The sequence below is a fragment of the Hyla sarda genome, chromosome 7 (genome assembly GCF_029499605.1).
Source record: "Hyla sarda isolate aHylSar1 chromosome 7, aHylSar1.hap1, whole genome shotgun sequence".
Lineage (NCBI taxonomy): Eukaryota > Metazoa > Chordata > Amphibia > Anura > Hylidae > Hyla > Hyla sarda.
The window spans coordinates 226,953,710-226,974,928 of NC_079195.1; the positions used below are offsets into that span (position 1 = coordinate 226,953,710).

At 44.0% G+C, this 21,219-nt stretch overlaps 1 protein-coding gene across 3 annotated transcripts in view; it reads right to left on the reverse strand.

Annotated features, from left to right (window-relative positions):
- The window catches only part of FGGY (FGGY carbohydrate kinase domain containing), a 207,520-nt gene that overhangs the window by 16,710 nt on the left and 169,591 nt on the right, over positions 1-21,219 (reverse strand). Inside the window, exon 15 of one of the 3 annotated variants that reach the window (XM_056532944.1) lies at positions 3,363-3,422. The exons of the other annotated variants lie outside the window; for them this stretch is intronic. Within the exon in view, the coding sequence (XP_056388919.1) occupies positions 3,363-3,422 (60 nt within the window). The remainder of the gene's footprint in view (positions 1-3,362; positions 3,423-21,219) is intronic. 3 annotated transcript variants of the gene reach the window in all.

Here is a 21,219-nt window from a genome sequence, read left to right on the forward strand (position 1 = left end):
AAAACAAAAAACAATCCAGCCATGCTAATTTGCATAATTAATTATATATTGCTGACATCACAGGATACACAGATGCAGGGAAAATTTTGTCCTATTCTGACCTGTATGAGGGTCATTTTTTGCGGCCGAATCTGTAGTTTTTAACAGGACCAATTTTATTTTCATGAGACTTTTTGATCGTTTTTTTTTTTTTTTTTTTTTTTTTTTAATTAAATTCGGGAGTTGCAGTTAGTTACTAACTACAACTCCCAGCATGCCCTGATACAACCTGCTGCTCAGCAGCTGCCCCAAACGAAAACTACAACTGGACTATATAGTAGTATATAGTATGGGTCAATGTTTCCCAACCAGGGGTGCCTCCAGCTGTTGCAAAACTACAACTTTCAGCATGTTGGACCATATAGTAGTATATAGTATGGGACAGTGTTTCCCAGCCAGGGGTGCCTCCAGCTGTTGCAAAACTACAACTCCCAGCATGTTGGACTATATAGTATAGGTCAGTGTTTCCCAACCAGGGGTGCCTCCAGCTGTTGCAAAACTAAAACTCCCAGCATGTTGGACTATATAGTAGTATATAGTATAGGTCAGTGTTTCCCAACCAGGGGTGCCTCCAGCTGTTGCAAAACTACAACTCTCAGCATGTTGGACCATATAGTAGTATATAGTATAGGTCAGTGTTTCCCAACCAGGGGTGCCTCCAGCTGTTGCAAAACTAAAACTCCCAGCATGTTGGACTATATAGTAGTATATAGTATAGGTCAGTGTTTCCCAACCAGGGGTGCCTCCAGCTGTTGCAAAACTACAACTCCCAGCATGTTGGACTATATAGTAGTATATAGTATAAGTCAGTGTTTCCCAACCAGGGGTGCCTCCAGCTGTTGCAAAACTAAAACTCCCAGCATGTTGGACTATATAGTAGTATATAGTATAGGTCAGTGTTTCCCAACCAGGGGTGCCTCCAGCTGTTGCAAAACTACAACTCCCAGCATGTTGGACTATATAGTAGTATATAGTAGAGGTCAATGTTTCCCAACCAGGGTGCCTCCAGCTGTTGCAAAACTACAACTCCCAGCATGTTGGACTATATAGTAGTATATAGTATAGGTCAGTGTTTCCCAACCAGGGGTGCCTCCAGCTGTTGCAAAACTACAACTCCCAGCATGTTGGACTATCTAGTAGTATATAGTATAGGTCAGTGTTTCCCAACCAGGGGTGCCTCCAGCGGTTGTTAAACTACAACTCCCAGCATGTTGGACTATATAGTAGTAAATAGTAGAGGTCAATGTTTCCCAACCAGAGGTGCCTCCAGCTGTTGCAAAACTACAACTCCCAGCATGTTGGACTATATAGTAGTAAATAGTATAGGTCAGTGTTTCCCAACCAGGGGTGCCTCCAGCTGTTGCAAAACTACAACTCCCAGCATGTTGGACTATATAGTAGTATATAGTATAGGTCAGTGTTACCCAACCAGGGGGCCTCCAATTGTTGCAAAACTACAACTCCCAGCATGTTGGACTATATAGTAGTAAATAGTATAGGTCAGTGTTTCCCAACCAGGGGTGCCTCCAGCTGTTGCAAAACTACAACTCCCAGCATGTTGGACTATATAGTAGTATATAGTATAGGTCAGTGTTACCCAACCAGGGGTGCCTCCAATTGTTGCAAAACTACATATATAAATGGAGCTGATAGCAGCCCGAGTCGATTATATCACCATAGATCAGTGGTTTTAAACTGTGGCCCTCCAGATGTTGCAAAACTTCAACTCCCAGCATGCCCGGACAGCCAGCAGTTTTAGCCCACTGCCATAGACATTACATAACTGCTGTGATCACCCATCTGCAGCACGTTAGGCTAACCAGGGGCACTTCTGCAATGAGGCCACTTCCATAAGTAGCCTCAGGCAGCGCCATATGCTGTCCAGTTTAATCCTACTGCACAGTTTTACCCAGGGGGCAAGTCCTGGGAAAAAAAGTGTGGGAACCCAAGATTTCCACTTAAAGGGGTACCAGACTTACACCCTATCCGCTGCTGGGGACAACCACGTTCTCCCTGCTGCACCCGGCGTTCGTTCAGAGCGTTTGAGTGCAGCCCCGGAGGCTTGTGACGTCACGACCCCTCAAGTCTCATGCCCCCTTCCATAGAATTGTATTGAGGGGACATTACTGTGACATCATGAGCCTCTGCCCCACATCACCAGTCATCTGGCATGGAGCTCGCTCGCTCCGTGCACCGGATGTCTGGGGTGCTGCAGCCGAGATCGCAGGGGTCCTGCTGCTGGACATACTTTGGATAGGGGATACGATGTCTAGGGGCGGTGTACCCCTTTAAGGGCTGGTCCTGCATGACTCCTGCTAATGGGAACTGCGTTCCTGCGGTGGAAAAAGTGCAGGAACTCCGTTCCCATACGTTCCTGCAGGACTTGAGCCCTGGTTTAACCCCTTCCTGACCCATGCCATACATTTGAAGGGTCCTCCAGTGGAAAACAATTTGTTTCAAATCAACTGCTTCCAGAAAGTTAAACAGATTGGCAAATTACTTCTATGAAAAAAATCTCAACCCTTCACGGCCTTATCAGCTGCTGTACGCTCCACAGGAAGTTGTGTAGCTCTTTCCTGTCTGACCACAGTGCTCTCTGCTGCCACCTCTGTCCATGTCAAGAATTCTTCAGAGTAGGAGCAAATTCTGACATGGACAAAGGTGTCAGCAGAGAGCACTGTGGTCAGACTGGAAAGAACTACACAACTTCCTCTGGAGCATACAGCAGCTGATAAATACTGGAAGGATTAAGATTTTTTAATAGAACTAATTTACAAATCTGTTTAACTTTCTGGAACCAGTTGATATGAAGAAAACATTTTTTCCACTGGAGTACCCCTTTAAGAGAGTATGATATGCGCTCAGGAGCTGGGCCCACTCCATACTCAGCGGGTGTCGGCTGCTACCTTTTTCCCAATATTCCTATGCTGGCGTCTATTATTAAACCTCACAGATCCCAAACACAATGAGATGTGCCGATATATAACTGCAGTGTGCACAGGAGCAGAACACTTCAGAACCAGAGGGGAGAATAAGGGACTTTACAATTGTGGTACAGATAGAAGAAGTAATCATCAGTCCTCACCGCAGAAGAGCTGATAACAGAGAATAATAGACGAAGTGAGGCTGCAGTGCACTGGGCCTTTAAGGCAACATTACAGTATAAACTACACCGCCCTTCACATTGTCAGCTATAGAGATGGAGAGAACAGCACTGCCGGGAGGATGATATCATACACGACTATACACACAGGGGATATAGTACATGACATATACTGTATGATCGAGGAGGGCACCGGCCACTGTATATATCAGAATATTACCGTCAGGAAACAATAAATTATGGCGTATCCTGCTGGTGTTCTGTCCCCTTGTGCTGTAACCTGAAAACAGTGCAGACATAGGAGGCAGTATTATAGTAGTTATATTGTTGTATATAGGAGGCAGTATTATAGTAGTTATATTGTTGTATATAGGAACAGTATTATAGTAGTTATATTCTTGTATATAGGAACAGTATTATAGTAGTTATATTCTTGTATATAGGAGGCAGTATTATAGTAGTTATATTCTTGTATAGAGGAGCAGTATTATAGTAGTTATATTCTTGTATATAGGAGGCAGTATTATAGTAGTTATATTCTTGTATATAGGAGGCAGTATTATAGTAGTTATATTCTTGTATATAGGAGCAGTATTATAGTAGTTATATTGTTGTATATAGGAGGCAGTATTATAGTAGTTATATTGTTGTATATAGGAACAGTATTATAGTAGTTATATTCTTGTATATAGGAACAGTATTATAGTAGTTATATTCTTGTATATAGGAGGCAGTATTATAGTAGTTATATTCTTGTATAGAGGAGCAGTATTATAGTAGTTATATTCTTGTATATAGGAGGCAGTATTATAGTAGTTATATTCTTGTATATAGGAGGCAGTATTATAGTAGTTATATTCTTGTATATAGGAGCAGTATTATAGTAGTTATATTGTTGTATATAGGAGGCAGTATTATAGTAGTTATATTGTTGTATATAGGAACAGTATTATAGTAGTTATATTCTTGTATATAGGAACAGTATTATAGTAGTTATATTCTTGTATATAGGAGGCAGTATTATAGTAGTTATATTCTTGTATAGAGGAGCAGTATTATAGTAGTTATATTCTTGTATATAGGAGGCAATTTTTATTGTGCAAACAAACAAAATTACAATTAACATAATTTCTTACAATGCAAAACAAAAATAACAAGCATTGTACACACAATGACTACTCAACTAGAGTATGTACAGAGTAATATTAAACTTAGAAAGTCCACATTTGCTGGAAAAGGAAAAACACAAAAAATTTAATAAAATAACATGACATCATCTGTGTTAAACCAAAGAGACATTCCTCCATAATTTCCCATTATTTTGGTTCCTCCGTATCTCTAATGACTTTACCCACTGGAGCTCGGACATGATCTGTCTTACTGCTGTGATGTGGTGGAATGGCTCATTGTGTATGGACACTCTGGTTCTCATGTGCCAATGGTAATATTTAATGATTGTTATAATTATGTACATTGTCTCTCTGTCTACAGTCCTGTTACTGGATGGTACAGCATATATGATGTCAGGATACGTCAGGTTCTGCAGTAATGGGATGTTCAGCTTACTGGACACTTCTTCCCATATCCTCCTCCTGGCCCTGCAGTCAGATATGAAATGCTCCATGGTCTCCTCCTGCTGACAACCCAGAGGACAGTTCCTATCTGAGACACTTAGATATTTCAGGTTACCCCTGACAAAGAGCCTCCCATGGAGCGACAGCCAAGCTATGTCAAAGAATTTTGCGGGGAGTCGTTTCCCATTGAGGAACTTAAGACTTTCCTGTAAAGTGCTGGTCACACAGTCCCTCAAGGCAAGTGGAGAGCAGAAGAAAGCCCTACAAACCCTTACGTATAGATCCTTCCTTGGCTTACTCTCTATATAGGACTTCTCAATGCGCCATCTCTTCAGACATCTGAGCCCGTATTCCAGGTACGGGGGGAGGTAGTCACGCGTCCATCTCCCCCTCTTGAGACTGCCGCCTCGCACCCAAGACTCTGCAAAAGGCAATATCCAGTCCCTGATACTATTCGCCCACAGGGAGCTGTTGTTTGAGTCCAGGCAACCAAAATTAACTTTTAGAAACATGGAGTCAAAGAACACCCTTGGATTCAGCATATCCAACCCACCCTCTCTCCTCTGTAGGTAGGTGACCCCTCTTTTTATCAGGTTCAACCTGTTCCCCCAGAACATTTGGAAGAACAGGCTAAAGAGCCGAGCAGAGAAAGATTCTGGCAAAGGAAAAACAACAGAGACATACAAAAAGACAGGGACCAGGTAAGTCTTCAACATTTTAACCCTTTCTCTATAGGTCAGCCTCCAGTTCTTCCATCGCTGAACCTTTGCATTTCCGGCTTCCAACTTCTCTTCCCAATTTAATTTGGCGTTATCGTCCCTCCCGAATTTGACCCCTAGGATTTTAATATAGGAGGAGGCTCTCACAAATTGGGGCAGATCAAAGTCTGGATCAGAATCAGATATCCAGAGAGCTTGACTCTTCTCAAGGTTGACCAGAGACCCTGAGGCCTCCGAGTAACTTCTGATGGCCGCAGACAACATCTCCACCTCACGAGGCTCAGATATCACTACAGTCACATCATCCGCATAGGCAACAACACTCAGGGGCAGGGAGTGGGGGACCGGCACCCCCTGAAAACCACACTCCTGCAGTGACCTCAGAAACGGGTCTAAGGCAAACACATACAGCAGCGGACTCAGTGGGCAACCTTGTCTCACCCCCGCCTCAACCCTGAAGGTGTCACCTTGCCAACCATTGATCAGAGGAAAGCTCTCGGCCTCACAATACAAAGTCTTCAGCCAATCGATGAATTGTCCCGGAATACCGTACTTTGACAAAGTGGCCCATAGATACTCATGATCTACTCTGTCAAAGGCTTTAGCCTGGTCAAGACTCACAACATATCTCCCACACCTCAGGGCTTTACATCTCTCAAACATCTCCCTTATGGAGATCACTGCCCCAGAGATGTTCCGCCCTTTTACTGTGCCATACTGACAGCCTGCCAACAGTGCCGGGGACAGACAAACTAACCTAGAAAACAGGATTTTTGCCAGAATCTTCCTGTCGACATTCAAGAGGGCAATCGGCCTCCAGTTCTTGATGTCACTCGGCTCTTTACCTTTAGACAGCAGAATCAGCGAGGACACTCTCATGGATGGAGGCATCAGGTGACTTTCTAGACAATTTGTGTAAACATCCACGAGGATTGGGGCCAAGAGGTCTCTGAATGTCTTATAGAATTCTGCTGTTATCCCATCTGGACCTGGTGCCTTCTTCAGATGTAACTTATCAATGGCCTCTTTGACCTCTGCCACCGTCAATTCTGCTGTCAAAGGAGAAAAGTCCAAATCATTAGTATCAGGGAGCGGAGTTGTCTCCAAGAATTGGGTCATCTTGTCTCTATCCAAAACCTTCCTCTGAAACAAGTCAGCATAGTACGATCTCACCACCCCCAGGATACCCTCCCGAGATTCCTGCAAAACACCCTGGGAGTCAGTGAGACCGGTGACAGATTTATTTGCCACTCGCTCTCGGCAATTCTCAAAGGGATCAGGAGACCCTAAGGACCCATAATCCCGTTCAAGAACCAGGGAGGTATACCTGCTGTACTGATACTGCCTTATCTCAGATTTCAGCCGGTCTATCCTTTGTTGGTCCCCACCCGCCGAATACAGTGACTCCAATTCTTTGCGCAGCTTGAGATACTGGCCATACTTACTCTTCCCCTTTATAACTGACAGTCTCTTTAAGAGGGTTCTGATCTCATCCTTGACATCCTCCCACCAGGCGGCCATATCATCATAGAAGTCCACCCTCTCTAGTTGACCCTGTATAAGAGAGTGAACCTGCCTCTGCACAGAAGGATCCTCTAATAGACTGGAATTCAGTTTCCACAACCCTCTACCTGTCTCAGGACACCGTGTGACACCCAAACAGAAATATAAGGCCAGATGGTCAGAATAAGGGACGATCTTCTCATCTTTCTCACCAATCGTCTCTGTAGGACTAACCAGAGCCAAATCTATCCTACTGCTTCTTCCACCACAAAAATAGGTATACTTTGCCTTCCGACCACCCTGCACAAACACATCTGACAACCCGGCCTGTAGAATGATTTGGTTTAAGACCTTGGAGTCTCGTGTTAGAGGTCTATTAGAGGATCTGTCACTAGTTGTTCTGGAGGCATTAAAATCTCCAGCCAAGATGACGGGGACAGACGTGAAGAGATATGGCTTCACTTCATTATAAAGGTTAACCCTTTCAGTCACTGTCTGTGAACCATAGATATTAATGAGTCGGAGCCTTCTACCCCGAATAGTAACTTCTAGCATTAGGCACCTTCCCATCAATACCTCTGTCAGCCTATGTACAGTTACATCATTGGTGGTAAATAGGATAGAGACCCCGGCACTTGGTTCCACAGCCAGTGACCAAAAGGATGGACCAGACCGCCATTCCCGCTTTGCCTCACGTAACAGTCCTTGAGTATTTAAACGTGTCTCCTGTAAGAAGAAGATGTCAGCATCAATAGACTTTAGATGGTCATATACGACGTGTCTGGTCCTCCTCACTCTGACACTGTTCACATTACTGGAGAACACTTTAAGGGTAAAGTCGGCCATCATAACAAAGGAAAGCAGAAGAAGCAGATATGTCACCCCCATCATCACAGATCTGAGTCCGAGCCCTCCTGCTGACTACCTGTTTCCATGTCCGATTCGGACAGACGTTTATCCTGCGGGGGTCTCCTTTTTGTGGGGGGATCACCCTCTTGGTCCTCATTAAATTCATCTACCACTCGCTTCAACTCCCTCTCCATCTCTTCCTCAGCGTCTGACTCTGACAACACACTGTACCTATTTGTGATGGTCATTACACCTGACCCGGGGTCTACTTTCTTTTTGGAGGGCTTTTGGACAGTGGTCCATCCCTCCTCAGGCTTACGGCTGGTTTTGTCTTTTTTCCGTCTCTTCTGCGGATTTATTGATGCTGGGGCAGAAGAAGACATGGCCACAACCTGCTCAGTGACCTCCCTGTTCCCCTCAGTGGCTCCTGGCTGGGACTGGTCGGGCACTGTGTCACCAATATTGTCACCCATATTGTCACCCCTAGTGTCACCTACAGTGTCACCCATATTGTCACCCCTAGTGTTATGCTGAGGCTCGGGCTGTGTCACTGCTGACCCTGACACCAACGTCTCCTCCTCCAGGTCCTCTGCCCCCTCCAGCAGGTCCTCATCAGGGAAGTCCTTACAGATGTTATGCCAGGCGTCAGGACAGTCCCTGTGGGAGTGACCGGTCTTACCACAGAGGTTGCAGCGGATGTTCTGGCAGGTGGCGCTGACATGGCCGATCTCCCCACATAAATTACACTTCACCAGGGTGCAGACACTCGCGATATGACCGGTCTTCCCACACTTGAAGCATTTTCTGGGCTGACCTGCATAGAAACAAACCCCTTTCTCCCGACCAATGAAAAATGAATTGGGCAGATGTTGGGTAATGTTATTAATCTGCCGTAACTTTACCAGGACCTTCCACCCGCCCGTCCATATGCCGTCCTCATCCCTGGTCTTAGTCAGGTCTGACATTAGGTCACAGTGCCTTTTTAACCATACAACAATATCCTGGGGGGGGACAGACTCGTTCCAGAATATAATGGTGACGTTTGCTGTGTCTGGTCTGGAGATGGGGACAAAGCTGAACTTATTCCAGCCATCAGCATCTCTCACCCGGGTGACATGGGCCCAGAAGCGATCCAGGTCAGACATGAGTTTGAAGCTGACGTCATAGCCCTGCCTGTCAGGAAGGTTTATCACTGCCAGGATGTTAGATGGCAGGAAGCCCATTTGGTGGCACAGAAGTTCACGGACCACAAACCTCCTGTCAGGCAGCTCCTCCTTGGCCCCTCTATGTCTGAACCTGACCACGTTCCTCCTCTTGAAAGCCTGACCCGTGTAGTTTACATTAGACATGAATGGTGACCCGCGGCTCCAGGCATTACCAGAGGAGGCGCCACTACTTCTACCCTCCTGCTGTACTTGGGGGCGCTGTGATGGCTGCTGACCAGCCGTACTAGGGGGGTCTGACACTTGTGTGACTAAAGGGGGGAAGTGTTGTGCATCAGACTGTACAGCCCCCTCCCCACCATCAACCTCTATACTCTGGGGGTCACAAGCCTCTGGAGGCTGAACTAATGGTGGACCTGACCCCAGAGATGACCCCAGATCCCACACAGACTGTGAAGCGCCCCCCTCTGCAGACACATTATCAGTAATATCACATACAGTCATATCAGTGCAGTCACTGGCAGCATGATCCTGCACTACAGAGCCCAGCAAGCCCTGCAGAGCCATGTCCTGTGAACTCTCTGCTGCACTGCTGCCTTCAGGTAAGAGTCCACAGTCCTGCTGCTCTCTACTGCCCCCAGGGGCTTGTGGTGACTGCACTACTGTTACATAGTTACCTTCAGGTATGTGTCCATAGTCTTGCTTCACCGTGCTGACTGCTGGGACTTGTGGTACCTCTGGAGGAGTCTCTGCAGGTCTCTGATGTTGCTGGACGCTTGCTTCTGCTTGTCTGTACAAATCCCCTTTTTCAAAAGGGAAGCTGGCTGGTCTGAGGAGTGGTCTTGCACAGGACTGCTGGATGTCCTCTTGTCTTGTACAGGACTGCTGGGTGTCCCCTGGTGAGGCTGAAGACTTGGGTGCAGCAGTAGATGGAGATGACTTTGTTGCTGGTCTTTCCTTATATCCCTCAAATCGCTGCTGATTTCTGAAGGTCTCAGCGACTGGTCCCATCTGGTCCAATACGTCCTCCATGTCCTGCACAGTGTCAGCGAGCTGCACAGCGAGGGAGCTCAGCTTCTTGTCATGTACAGCCTGGTTATTGGGGTTTGCTGCCTTTAGCTTGTATATACATTCAATTTGTTTCTGCAGCTGTAACTTTGTCTTTTTTAAAGTCTCAAGTCTCTTTACCAGAGCTGGGATCTGCTCGGCCAAACATAGTTCAGGCGCCCGCTGAGTATTGGGGGGCCGCGCTGGTGGGGTACTCACAGGACTCTGCTTCTGAGGTGGGATCTGTCTCGGTGCTGTGGTCACTGCTGCAGGGTCACAATCTCCAGACTGGGGACTGGGCCCCTGGTTCTTCTCAGTGACCGCACTTGTGGCCCCCTGAAGCCTTCCTGGTGTATTCCCTCTGGTCTCATCTGGCGTGCTTGTAACTTTTGCGCTGCTCCCGCTCCCGTATCGTGTGCGGTCAGAACGTATCAGGACAGGCTGCTGCAGATTCTCCTGCATGGTCTGCTTCTCCAGGGATGTTCTCCTCTGTCTGACTGCAGGAGGGGTGGATTGTACCTGCAGCCATTACCTTACTTGATGAAGTTTCTTTCCTCACTTCCACAGCTTTCTTCTCATCTGTGCTTCTTACTGCACCAGAACTGACAACATTCTGAACATTTCTCACATCCAGAGAAACTTTAGGATTTTCATCCATGGATTGTGGTGTCTGGGGATTAATTCCCAGAATAGGCCGAGAAGCCTGGGCCTTGCTTGGGGAGCTTCCCCGCCCAGGGTGGCCCCTCCCTGGGCTTTCTCCAGACATCAGGAGAGCTACACAGACACAACCTCTCAGCTAGGAGGCAGTATTATAGTAGTTATATTCTTGTATATAGGGGCAGTATTATAGTAGTTATATTCTTGTATATAGGAGGCAGTATTATAGTAGTTATATTCTTGTATATAGGAGCAGTATTATAGTAGTTATATTCTTGTATATAGGAGGCAGTATTATAGTAGTTATATTCTTGTATATAGGAGCAGTATTATAGTAGTTATATTGTTGTATATAGGAGGCAGTATTATAGTAGTTATATTGTTGTATATAGGAACAGTATTATAGTAGTTATATTCTTGTATATAGGAACAGTATTATAGTAGTTATATTCTTGTATATAGGAGGCAGTATTATAGTAGTTATATTCTTGTATATAGGAGGCAGTATTATAGTAGATATATTCTTGTATATAGGAGCAGTATTATAGTAGTTATATTCTTGTATATAGGACAGTATTATAGTAGTTATATTCTTGTATATAGGAGGCAGTATTATAGTACTTATATTCTTGTATATAGGAGGCAGTATTACAGTAGTTATATTCTTGTATATAGGAGGCAGTATTATAGTAGTTATATTCTTGTATATAGGAGCAGTATTATAGTAGTTATATTCTTGTATATAGGGAGCAGTATTATAGTAGTTATATTCCTGTATAAAGGATGCAGTATTATAGTAGTTATATATATACGAGAGTATTATAATAGTTATATTGTTGTACAAGTTGTTTCAGATATTATACACACAGATAACATTGAGTTCACATTTGAACTTGTGACTTTTCTTTGTGGCTGTTTAGTCTACATTGAAATCCATCTCTGGTTCCAAAAGCAAGGAGGCTATTGAGTAACAGAACTGATTCTATATTACACCATCCTCATTGTGTAACTAAGAATTACATTGTGATGAACTACTGCACCACAAACACACGATATACAATGCAGGTCCTCAGGTCACATGTCAGGTTTATGGCAGGTACAGGGATTTGTTCTTCGTTTCTTTGAAGAACAAATACAGTAATGTTACAACAAATAAGAACCCCGACACAGTGTGAGATAAATGTGCTCTAGATGCCTCACAGTATAAGGCAGAATGATAGTAGTTTTATATTGTATATAGGGGGCAGTATTATAGTAGTTATATTCTTGTATATAGGAGCAGTATTATAGTAGTTTTATACTGTATATAGGGGGCAGTATTATAGTAGTTATATTCTTGTATATAGGAGTAGTATTATAGTAGTTATATTCTTGTATATAGGAGGCAGTATTATAGTAGTCATATTCTTGTATATAGGAGCAGTATTATAGTAGTTTTATATTGTATATAGGGGGCAGTATTAAAGTAGTTATATTCTTGTATATAGGAGCAGTATTATAGTAGTTTTATACTGTATATAGGGGGCAGTATTATAGTAGTTATATTCTTGTATATAAGAGTAGTATTATAGTAGTTATATTCTTGTATATAGGAGCAGTATTATAATAGTTATATTCTTGTATATAGGGGCAGTATTATAGTAGTTATATTCTTCTATAAAGGAGCAGTATTATAGTAGTTATATTCTTGTATATAGGAGCAGTATTATAGTAGTTTTATACTATATATAGGGGCAGTATTATAGTAGTTATATTCTTGTATATAGGAGCAGTATTATAGTAGTTATATTCCTTTATATAGGAGCAGTATTATAGTAGTTATATTCTTGTATATAGGAGCAGTATTATAGTAGTTATATTCCTTTATATAGGAGCAGTATTATAGTAGTTATAGTCTTGTATATAGGAGCAGTATTATAGTAGTTATATTCCTTTACATAGGAGCAGTATTATAGTAGTTATATTCTTGTATATAGGAGGCAGTATTATAGTAGTTATATTCTTGTATATAGGAGCAGTATTATAGTAGTTATATTCTTGAATATAGGAGGCAGTATTATAGTAGTTATATTCTTGTATATAGGAGCAGTATTATAGTAGTTATATTCTTGTATATAGTGGCAGTATTATAGTAGTTATATTCTTGTATAAGGGAGCAGTATTATAGTAGTTATATTCTTGTATATAGGAGCAGTATTATAATAGTTATATCTTTGTATATAGGAGCAATATTATAGTAATTATAGTCTTGTATATAGGAGCAGTATTATAGTAGTTATATTCTTGTATATAGGAGCAGTATTATAGTAGTTATATTCTTGTATATAGGAGCAGTATTATAGTAGTTATATTCTTGTATATAGGAGCAGTATTATAGTAGTTATATTCTTGTATATAGGAGCAGTATTATAGTAGTTATATTCTTGTATATAGGAGCAGTATTATAGTAGTTATATTCTTGTATATAGGAGGCAGTATTATAGTAGTTATATTCTTGTATATAGGAGTAGTATTATAGTAGTTATATTCTTGTACATAGGGGCAGTATTATAGTAGTTATATTCTTGTATATAGGAGCAGTATTATAATAGTTATATCTTTGTATATAGGAGCAGTATTATAGTAATAATAGTCTTGTATATAGGAACAGTATTATAATAGTTATGTCACGATGCCGGCTGGCAGGTAGTGGATCCTCTGTGCCAGAGAGGGATTGGCGTGGACCGTGCTAGAGGATCGGTTCTAAGTCACTACTGGTTTTCACCAGAGCCCGCCGCAAAGCGGGATGGTCTTGCTGCGGCGGTAGTGACCAGGTCGTATCCCCTAGCAACGGCTCAACCTCTCTGGCTGCTGAAGATAGGCGCGGTACAAGGGAGTAGACAGAAGCAAGGTCGGACGTAGCAGAAGGTCGGGGCAGGCAGCAAGGATCGTAGTCAGGGGCAACGGCAGAAGGTCTGGAATCACAGGCAAGGAACACACAAGGAACGCTTTCACTGGCACTAGGGCAACAAGATCCGGCGAGGGAGTGAAGGGGAAGTGAGGTGATATAGGGAAGTGCACAGGTGTAAACACTAATTGGAACCACTGCACCAATCAGCGGTGCAGTGGCCCTTTAAATCGCAAAGACCCGGCGCGCGCGCGCCCTAGGGAGCGGGGCCGCGCGCGCCGGGACAGAACTGACGGGGAGCGAGTAAGGTACGGGAGCCGGGGTGCGCATCGCGAGCGGGCGCTACCCGCATCGCGAATCGCATCCCGGCCGGAGGTGGTAACGCAGCGCCCCGGGTCCGTGGAACCGACCGGGGCGCTGCAGTGAGGGAAGTGTAGCGAGCGCTCCGGGGAGGAGCGGGGACCCGGAGCGCTCGGCGTAACAGTACCCCCCCCCTTGGGTCTCCCCCTCTTCTTGGGACCTGAGAACCTGAGGATCAGACTTTTGTCCAGGATATTGTCCTCAGGTTCCCAGGACCTCTCTTCTGGACCACAACCCTCCCAATCCACTAAAAAAAAAGTTCTTCCCCTGACCTTTTTAGAGGCCAAAATCTCTTTAACAGAGAAGATGTCCGAGGAGCCGGAAACAGGAGTGGGAGGAACAGATTTAGGAGAAAAACGGTTGAGGATGAGAGGTTTAAGAAGAGAGACGTGAAAGGCATTAGGGATACGAAGAGAAGGAGGAAGAAGAAGTTTGTAAGAGACAGGATTAATTTGACACAAAACTTTAAAAGGACCAAGATAGCGTGGTCCCAACTTATAGCTCGGGACACGGAAACGGACATATTTAGCGGAGAGCCATACCTTGTCTCCAGGGGAAAAAATGGGAGGAGCTCTTCTTTTCTTATCTGCGAATCTCTTCATGCGAGAAGAAGCCTGTAAGAGAGAATTTTGGGTCTCTTTCCATATGGTGGAAAGATCACGAGAAATTTCATCCACAGCGGGCAGACCAGAGGGCAAGGGGGTAGGGAGGGGGGGAAGAGGGTGACGGCCGTACACCACGAAAAACGGAGATTTGGAGGAAGATTCAGAGATTCTGAAATTATACGAGAATTCGGCCCAAGGTAGAAGATCTGCCCAGTCATCCTGGCGGGAGGAAACAAAATGTCGTAAATAGTCACCCAAGATCTGGTTAATTCTCTCTACTTGTCCATTGGATTGAGGATGGTATGCAGAAGAAAAATTTAATTTAATCTTGAGTTGTTTACAGAGAGCCCTCCAGAATTTAGACACAAATTGGACGCCTCTATCCGAGACGATCTGTGTAGGCAACCCGTGAAGACGAAAAATGTGTACAAAAAATTGTTTAGCCAACTGAGGCGCTGAAGGAAGACCAGGAAGAGGGATGAAATGTGCCATTTTGGAGAATCGATCAACGACCACCCAAATAACAGTGTTGCCATGGGATGGGGGTAAGTCAGTAATAAAATCCATACCAATCAGAGACCAAGGTTGTTCGGGGACAGGTAGAGGATGAAGAAAACCAGCGGGCTTCTGGCGAGGAGTCTTATCCCGGGCACAGATAGTGCAGGCTCGCACAAAGTCCACCACATCAGTCTCTAGAGTCGGCCACCAATAGAAGCGAGAGATGAGTTGCACAGATTTCTTGATGCCCGCATGACCTGCGAGATGGGAGGAGTGACCCCATTTGAGGATCCCAAGGCGTTGGCGTGGAGAAACAAAGGTCTTTCCTGGAGGAGTTTGCCTGATGGAGGCTGGAGAAGTGGAAATCAGGCAGTCAGGAGGAATGATGTGTTGAGGAGAGAGTTCAATTTCAGAGGCATCTGAGGAACGAGAGAGAGCATCGGCCCTAATGTTTTTATCAGCAGGCCGAAAGTGAATTTCAAAATTAAATCGGGCAAAGAACAGAGACCACCTGGCCTGACGAGGATTCAGCCGTTGGGCAGACTGGAGGTAGGAGAGGTTCTTGTGATCGGTGTAAATAATAACTGGAAATCTTGATCCCTCCAGCAGATGCCTCCATTCCTCAAGTGCTAATTTAATGGCTAGAAGCTCTCGATCCCCGATGGAGTAGTTCCTCTCCGCCGGAGAGAAGGTCCTGGAAAAAAAACCACAAGTAACAGCATGCCCGGAAGAGTTTTTTTGTAGAAGGACAGCTCCAGCTCCCACTGAGGAGGCATCAACCTCCAATAGGAAGGGTTTAGATGGGTCAGGTCTGGAGAGCACGGGAGCCGAAGAAAAGGCAGACTTGAGTCGTTTAAAGGCGTCTTCCGCTTGAGGAGGCCAAGACTTGGGATCGGCATTTTTTTTTGTTAAAGCCACAATAGGAGCCACAATGGTAGAAAAATGTGGAATAAATTGCCTGTAATAATTGGCGAACCCCAAAAAACGTTGGATGGCACGGAGTCCGGAGGGGCGTGGCCAATCTAAGACGGCAGAGAGTTTATCTGGGTCCATTTGTAGTCCCTGGCCAGAGACCAAGTATCCTAGAAAAGGAAGAGATTGGCATTCAAACAGACATTTCTCTATTTTGGCATAGAGTTGATTATCACGAAGTCTCTGAAGAACCATACGGACATGCTGGCGGTGTTCTTCAAGATTGGCAGAAAAAATCAGGATATCGTCCAGATATACAACAACACAGGAGTATAGTAGATCACGAAAAATTTCATTAACAAAGTCTTGGAAGACGGCAGGGGCGTTGCATAGACCAAAGGGCATGACCAGATACTCAAAGTGTCCATCTCTGGTGTTAAATGCCGTTTTCCATTCATCCCCCTCTCTGATGCGGATGAGATTATAAGCACCTCTTAAGTCCAGTTTGGTAAAAATATGGGCACCTTGGAGACGATCAAAGAGTTCAGAGATGAGGGGTAGGGGGTAGCGGTTCTTAACCGTGATTTTATTAAGACCGCGGTAGTCAATGCAAGGACGTAGAGAGCCATCTTTTTTGGACACAAAGAAAAATCCGGCTCCGGCAGGAGAGGAGGATTTACGGATAAAGCCCTTTTTTAAATTTTCTTGGACGTATTCAGACATGGCAAGAGTCTCTGGGACGGACAGAGGATAGATTCTGCCCCGGGGTGGAGTAGTGCCCGGGAGGAGGTCAATGGGACAATCATAAGGCCTGTGAGGAGGTAGAGTCTCAGCTTGTTTTTTGCAAAAAACGTCCGCAAAGTCCATATAGGCCTTAGGGAGACCGGTTACATGAGGAAGCACAGGGACACGGCAAGGTTTACTGGGAACCGGTTTTAAGCAGTCCTTGGAACAAGAGGGCCCCCAACTCTTGATCTCCCCAGTGGACCAATCCAGGATTGGGGAATGGAGTTGAAGCCAGGGAAGTCCAAGAAGGATTTCAGAAGTGCAATTGGGGAGGACCAACAGTTCAATCCTCTCGTGATGAGATCCGATGCACATTAGAAGGGGCTCCGTGCGGAAACGTATAGTACAGTCCAATCTTTCATTGTTTACACAATTGATGTAGAGGGGTCTGGCGAGACTGGTCACCGGGATGTTGAACCTGTTGACGAGAGAGGCTAAGATGAAATTTCCTGCAGATCCAGAGTCCAAGAAGGCCACAGCAGAGAAGGAGAAGGCAGAGGCAGACATCCGCACAGGCACAGTAAGACGTGGAGAAGCAGAGTAGACATCCAGGACTGTCTCACCTTTGTGCGGAGTCAGCGGACGTCTTTCCAGGCGGGGAGGACGGATAGGACAATCCTTCAGGAAGTGTTCGGTACTAGCACAGTACAGGCAGAGATTCTCCAGGCGGCGTCGTGTCCTCTCTTGGGGTGTCAGGCGAGACCGGTCGACCTGCATAGCCTCCACGGCGGGAGGCACAGGAACAGATTGCAGGGGACCAGAGGAGAGAGGAGCCGGGGAGAAGAAACGCCTCGTGCGAACAGAGTCCATATCCTGGCGGAGCTCCTGACGCCGTTCGGAAAAACGCATGTCAATGCGAGTGGCAAGATGGATGAGTTCATGTAGGTTAGCAGGGATTTCTCGTGCGGCCAGAACATCTTTAATGTTGCTGGATAGGCCTTTTTTAAAGGTCGCGCAGAGTGCCTCATTATTCCAGGATAATTCTGAAGCAAGGGTACGGAACTGTACGGCATACTCGCCAACGGAAGAATTACCCTGGACCAGGTTCAACAGGGCAGTCTCAGCAGAAGAGGCTCGGGCAGGTTCCTCAAAGACACTTCGAATTTCCGAGAAGAAGGAGTGTACAGAGGCAGTGACGGGGTCATTGCGGTCCCAGAGCGGTGTGGCCCAAGCCAGGGCTTTTCCAGACAGCAGGCTGACTACGAAAGCCACCTTAGACCTTTCAGTGGGGAACTGGTCCGACATCATCTCCAAGTGTAATGAACATTGGGAAAGAAAGCCACGGCAAAACTTAGAGTCCCCATCAAATTTATCCGGCAAGGATAGTCGTATTCCAGAAGCGGCCACTCGCTGCGGAGGAGGTACAGGAGCTGGCGGAGGAGATGATTGCTGGAGCTGTGGTAGTAACTGTTGTAGCATAACAGTCAGTTGAGACAGCTGTTGGCCTTGTTGCGCAATCTGTTGTGACTGCTGGGCGACCACCGTGGTGAGGTCAGCGACAACTGGCAGAGGAACTTCAGCGGGATCCATGGCCGGATCTACTGTCACGATGCCGGCTGGCAGGTAGTGGATCCTCTGTGCCAGAGAGGGATTGGCGTGGACCGTGCTAGAGGATCGGTTCTAAGTCACTACTGGTTTTCACCAGAGCCCGCCGCAAAGCGGGATGGTCTTGCTGCGGCGGTAGTGACCAGGTCGTATCCCCTAGCAACGGCTCAACCTCTCTGGCTGCTGAAGATAGGCGCGGTACAAGGGAGTAGACAGAAGCAAGGTCGGACGTAGCAGAAGGTCGGGGCAGGCAGCAAGGATCGTAGTCAGGGGCAACGGCAGAAGGTCTGGAATCACAGGCAAGGAACACACAAGGAACGCTTTCACTGGCACTAGGGCAACAAGATCCGGCGAGGGAGTGAAGGGGAAGTGAGGTGATATAGGGAAGTGCACAGGTGTAAACACTAATTGGAACCACTGCACCAATCAGCGGTGCAGTGGCCCTTTAAATCGCAAAGACCCGGCGCGCGCGCGCCCTAGGGAGCGGGGCCGCGCGCGCCGGGACAGAACTGACGGGGAGCGAGTAAGGTACGGGAGCCGGGGTGCGCATCGCGAGCGGGCGCTACCCGCATCGCGAATCGCATCCCGGCCGGAGGTGGTAACGCAGCGCCCCGGGTCCGTGGAACCGACCGGGGCGCTGCAGTGAGGGAAGTGTAGCGAGCGCTCCGGGGAGGAGCGGGGACCCGGAGCGCTCGGCGTAACAAGTTATATTCTTGTATATAGGAGCAGTATTATAGTAGTTATATTCTTGTATATAGGAGGCAGTATTATAGTAGTTATATTCTTGTATATAGGAGCAGTATTATAGTAGTTATATTGTTGTATATAGGGGCAGTATTATAGTAGTTATATTCTTGTATATAGGAGCAGTATTATAGTAGTTATATTCTTGTATATAGGAGGCAGTATTATAGTAGTTATATTCTTGTATATAGGAGCAGTATTATAGTAGTTATATTCTTGTATATAGGAGGCAGTATTATAGTAGTTATATTCTTGTATATAGGAGCAGTATTATAGTAGTTATATTCTTGTATATAGGGGGCAGTATTATAGTAGTTATATTCTTGTATATAGTAGCAGTATTATAGTAGTTTTATACTGTATATAGGAGGCAGTATTATAGTAGTTATATTCCTTTATATAGGAGCAGTATTATAGTAGTTATATTCTTGTATATAGGAGCAGTATTATAGTAGTTATATTCTTGTATATAGGGGGCAGTATTATAGTAGTTATATTCTTGTAAATAGGAGCAGTGTTATAGTAGTCATATTCTTGTATATAGGAGCAGTATTATAGTAGTTATATATTTGTATATAGGAGCAGTATTATAGTAGTTATATTCTTGCATATAGGAGCAGTATTATAGTAGTTATATTCTTGTATATAGGAGCTGTATTATAGTAGTTATTTTCTTGTATATAGGAACAGTATTATAGTAGTTATATTCTTGTATATAGGCGGCAGTATTATAGTAGTTATATTCTTGTATATAGGATGCAGTATTATAGTAGTTATATATATATATATATATATATAGGGGGCAGTATTATAGTAGTTATATTTTTGTATATAAGGGCAGTATTATAGTAGATATATTCTTGTATATAGGAGGTAGTATTATAGTAGTTATATTCTTGTATATGAGAGCAGTATTATAGTAGTTATATTCTTGTATATAGGAGGCAGTATTATAGTAGTTATATTCTTGTATATAGGAGCAGTATTATAGTAGTTATATTCTTGTATATAGGAGGCAGTATTATAGTAGTTATATTCTTGTATATAGGAGCAGTATTATAGTAGTTATATTCTTGTATATAGGAGCAGTATTATAGTATATTTTTGTACGTAGGAGCAGTATTATAGTAGTTATATTCTTGTATATAGAAGCAGTATTATAGTAGTTATATTATTGTATATAGGAGCAGTATTATAGTAGTTATATTCTTGTATATAGGGGGCAGTATTATAGTAGTTATATTCTTGTTTATAGGAGCAGTATTATAGTAGTTATATTCTTGTATATAGGAGCAGTATTATAGTAGATATATTCTTGTATATAGGAGGTAGTATTATAGTAGTTATATTCTTGTATATGAGAGCAGTATAATAGTAGTTTTATTCTTGTATATAGGAGGCAGTATTATAGTAGTTATATTCTTGTATATTGGAGCAGTAATATAGTAGTTATATTCTTGTATATAGGAGGCAGTATTATAGTAGTTATATTCTTGTATATAGGAGCAGTATTATAGTAGTTATATTCTTGTATATAGGAGCAGTATTATAGTATATTTTTGTACGTAGGAGCAGTATTATAGTAGTTATATTCTTGTATATAGAAGCAGTATTATAGTAGTTATATTATTGTATATAGGAGCAGTATTATAGTAGTTATATTCTTGTATACAGGGGGCAGTATTATAGTAGTTATATTCTTGTTTATAGGAGCAGTATTATAGTAGTTATATTCTTGTATATAGGAGCAGTATTATAGTAGTTATATTCTTGTATATAGGAGCAGTATTATAGAAGTTATATTCTTGTATATATGAGCAGTATTATAGTAGTTATATTCTTGTATATAGGAAGCAGTATTATAGTAGTTATATTCTTGTATATAGGAGCAGTATTATAGTAGTTATATTATTGTACACAGAGGGCGGCATAAGTCTAGTACTGTAAATGCTTCAAAAGTTCATTTAATTCCTTCATAGGTTGTGTAAGGTCAGTGATCTTAATCAGTCGTCCACAAACTGCAGCCCTCCAGTTGTTGCAGAACTACAACTACCAGCATGCACAGACAGCCGTTGGCTGTCTGGGCATGCTGAGAGTTGTAGTTTTGCAACATCAGAATGGCCACAGTTTGAGACCACTGATCTGATATCTTCACAATACTCCATTTGTTACAAACGTGACATTCCTCATGTGGTATAAAAGTGCAGGTCCCCTTTAAACATTGCAGA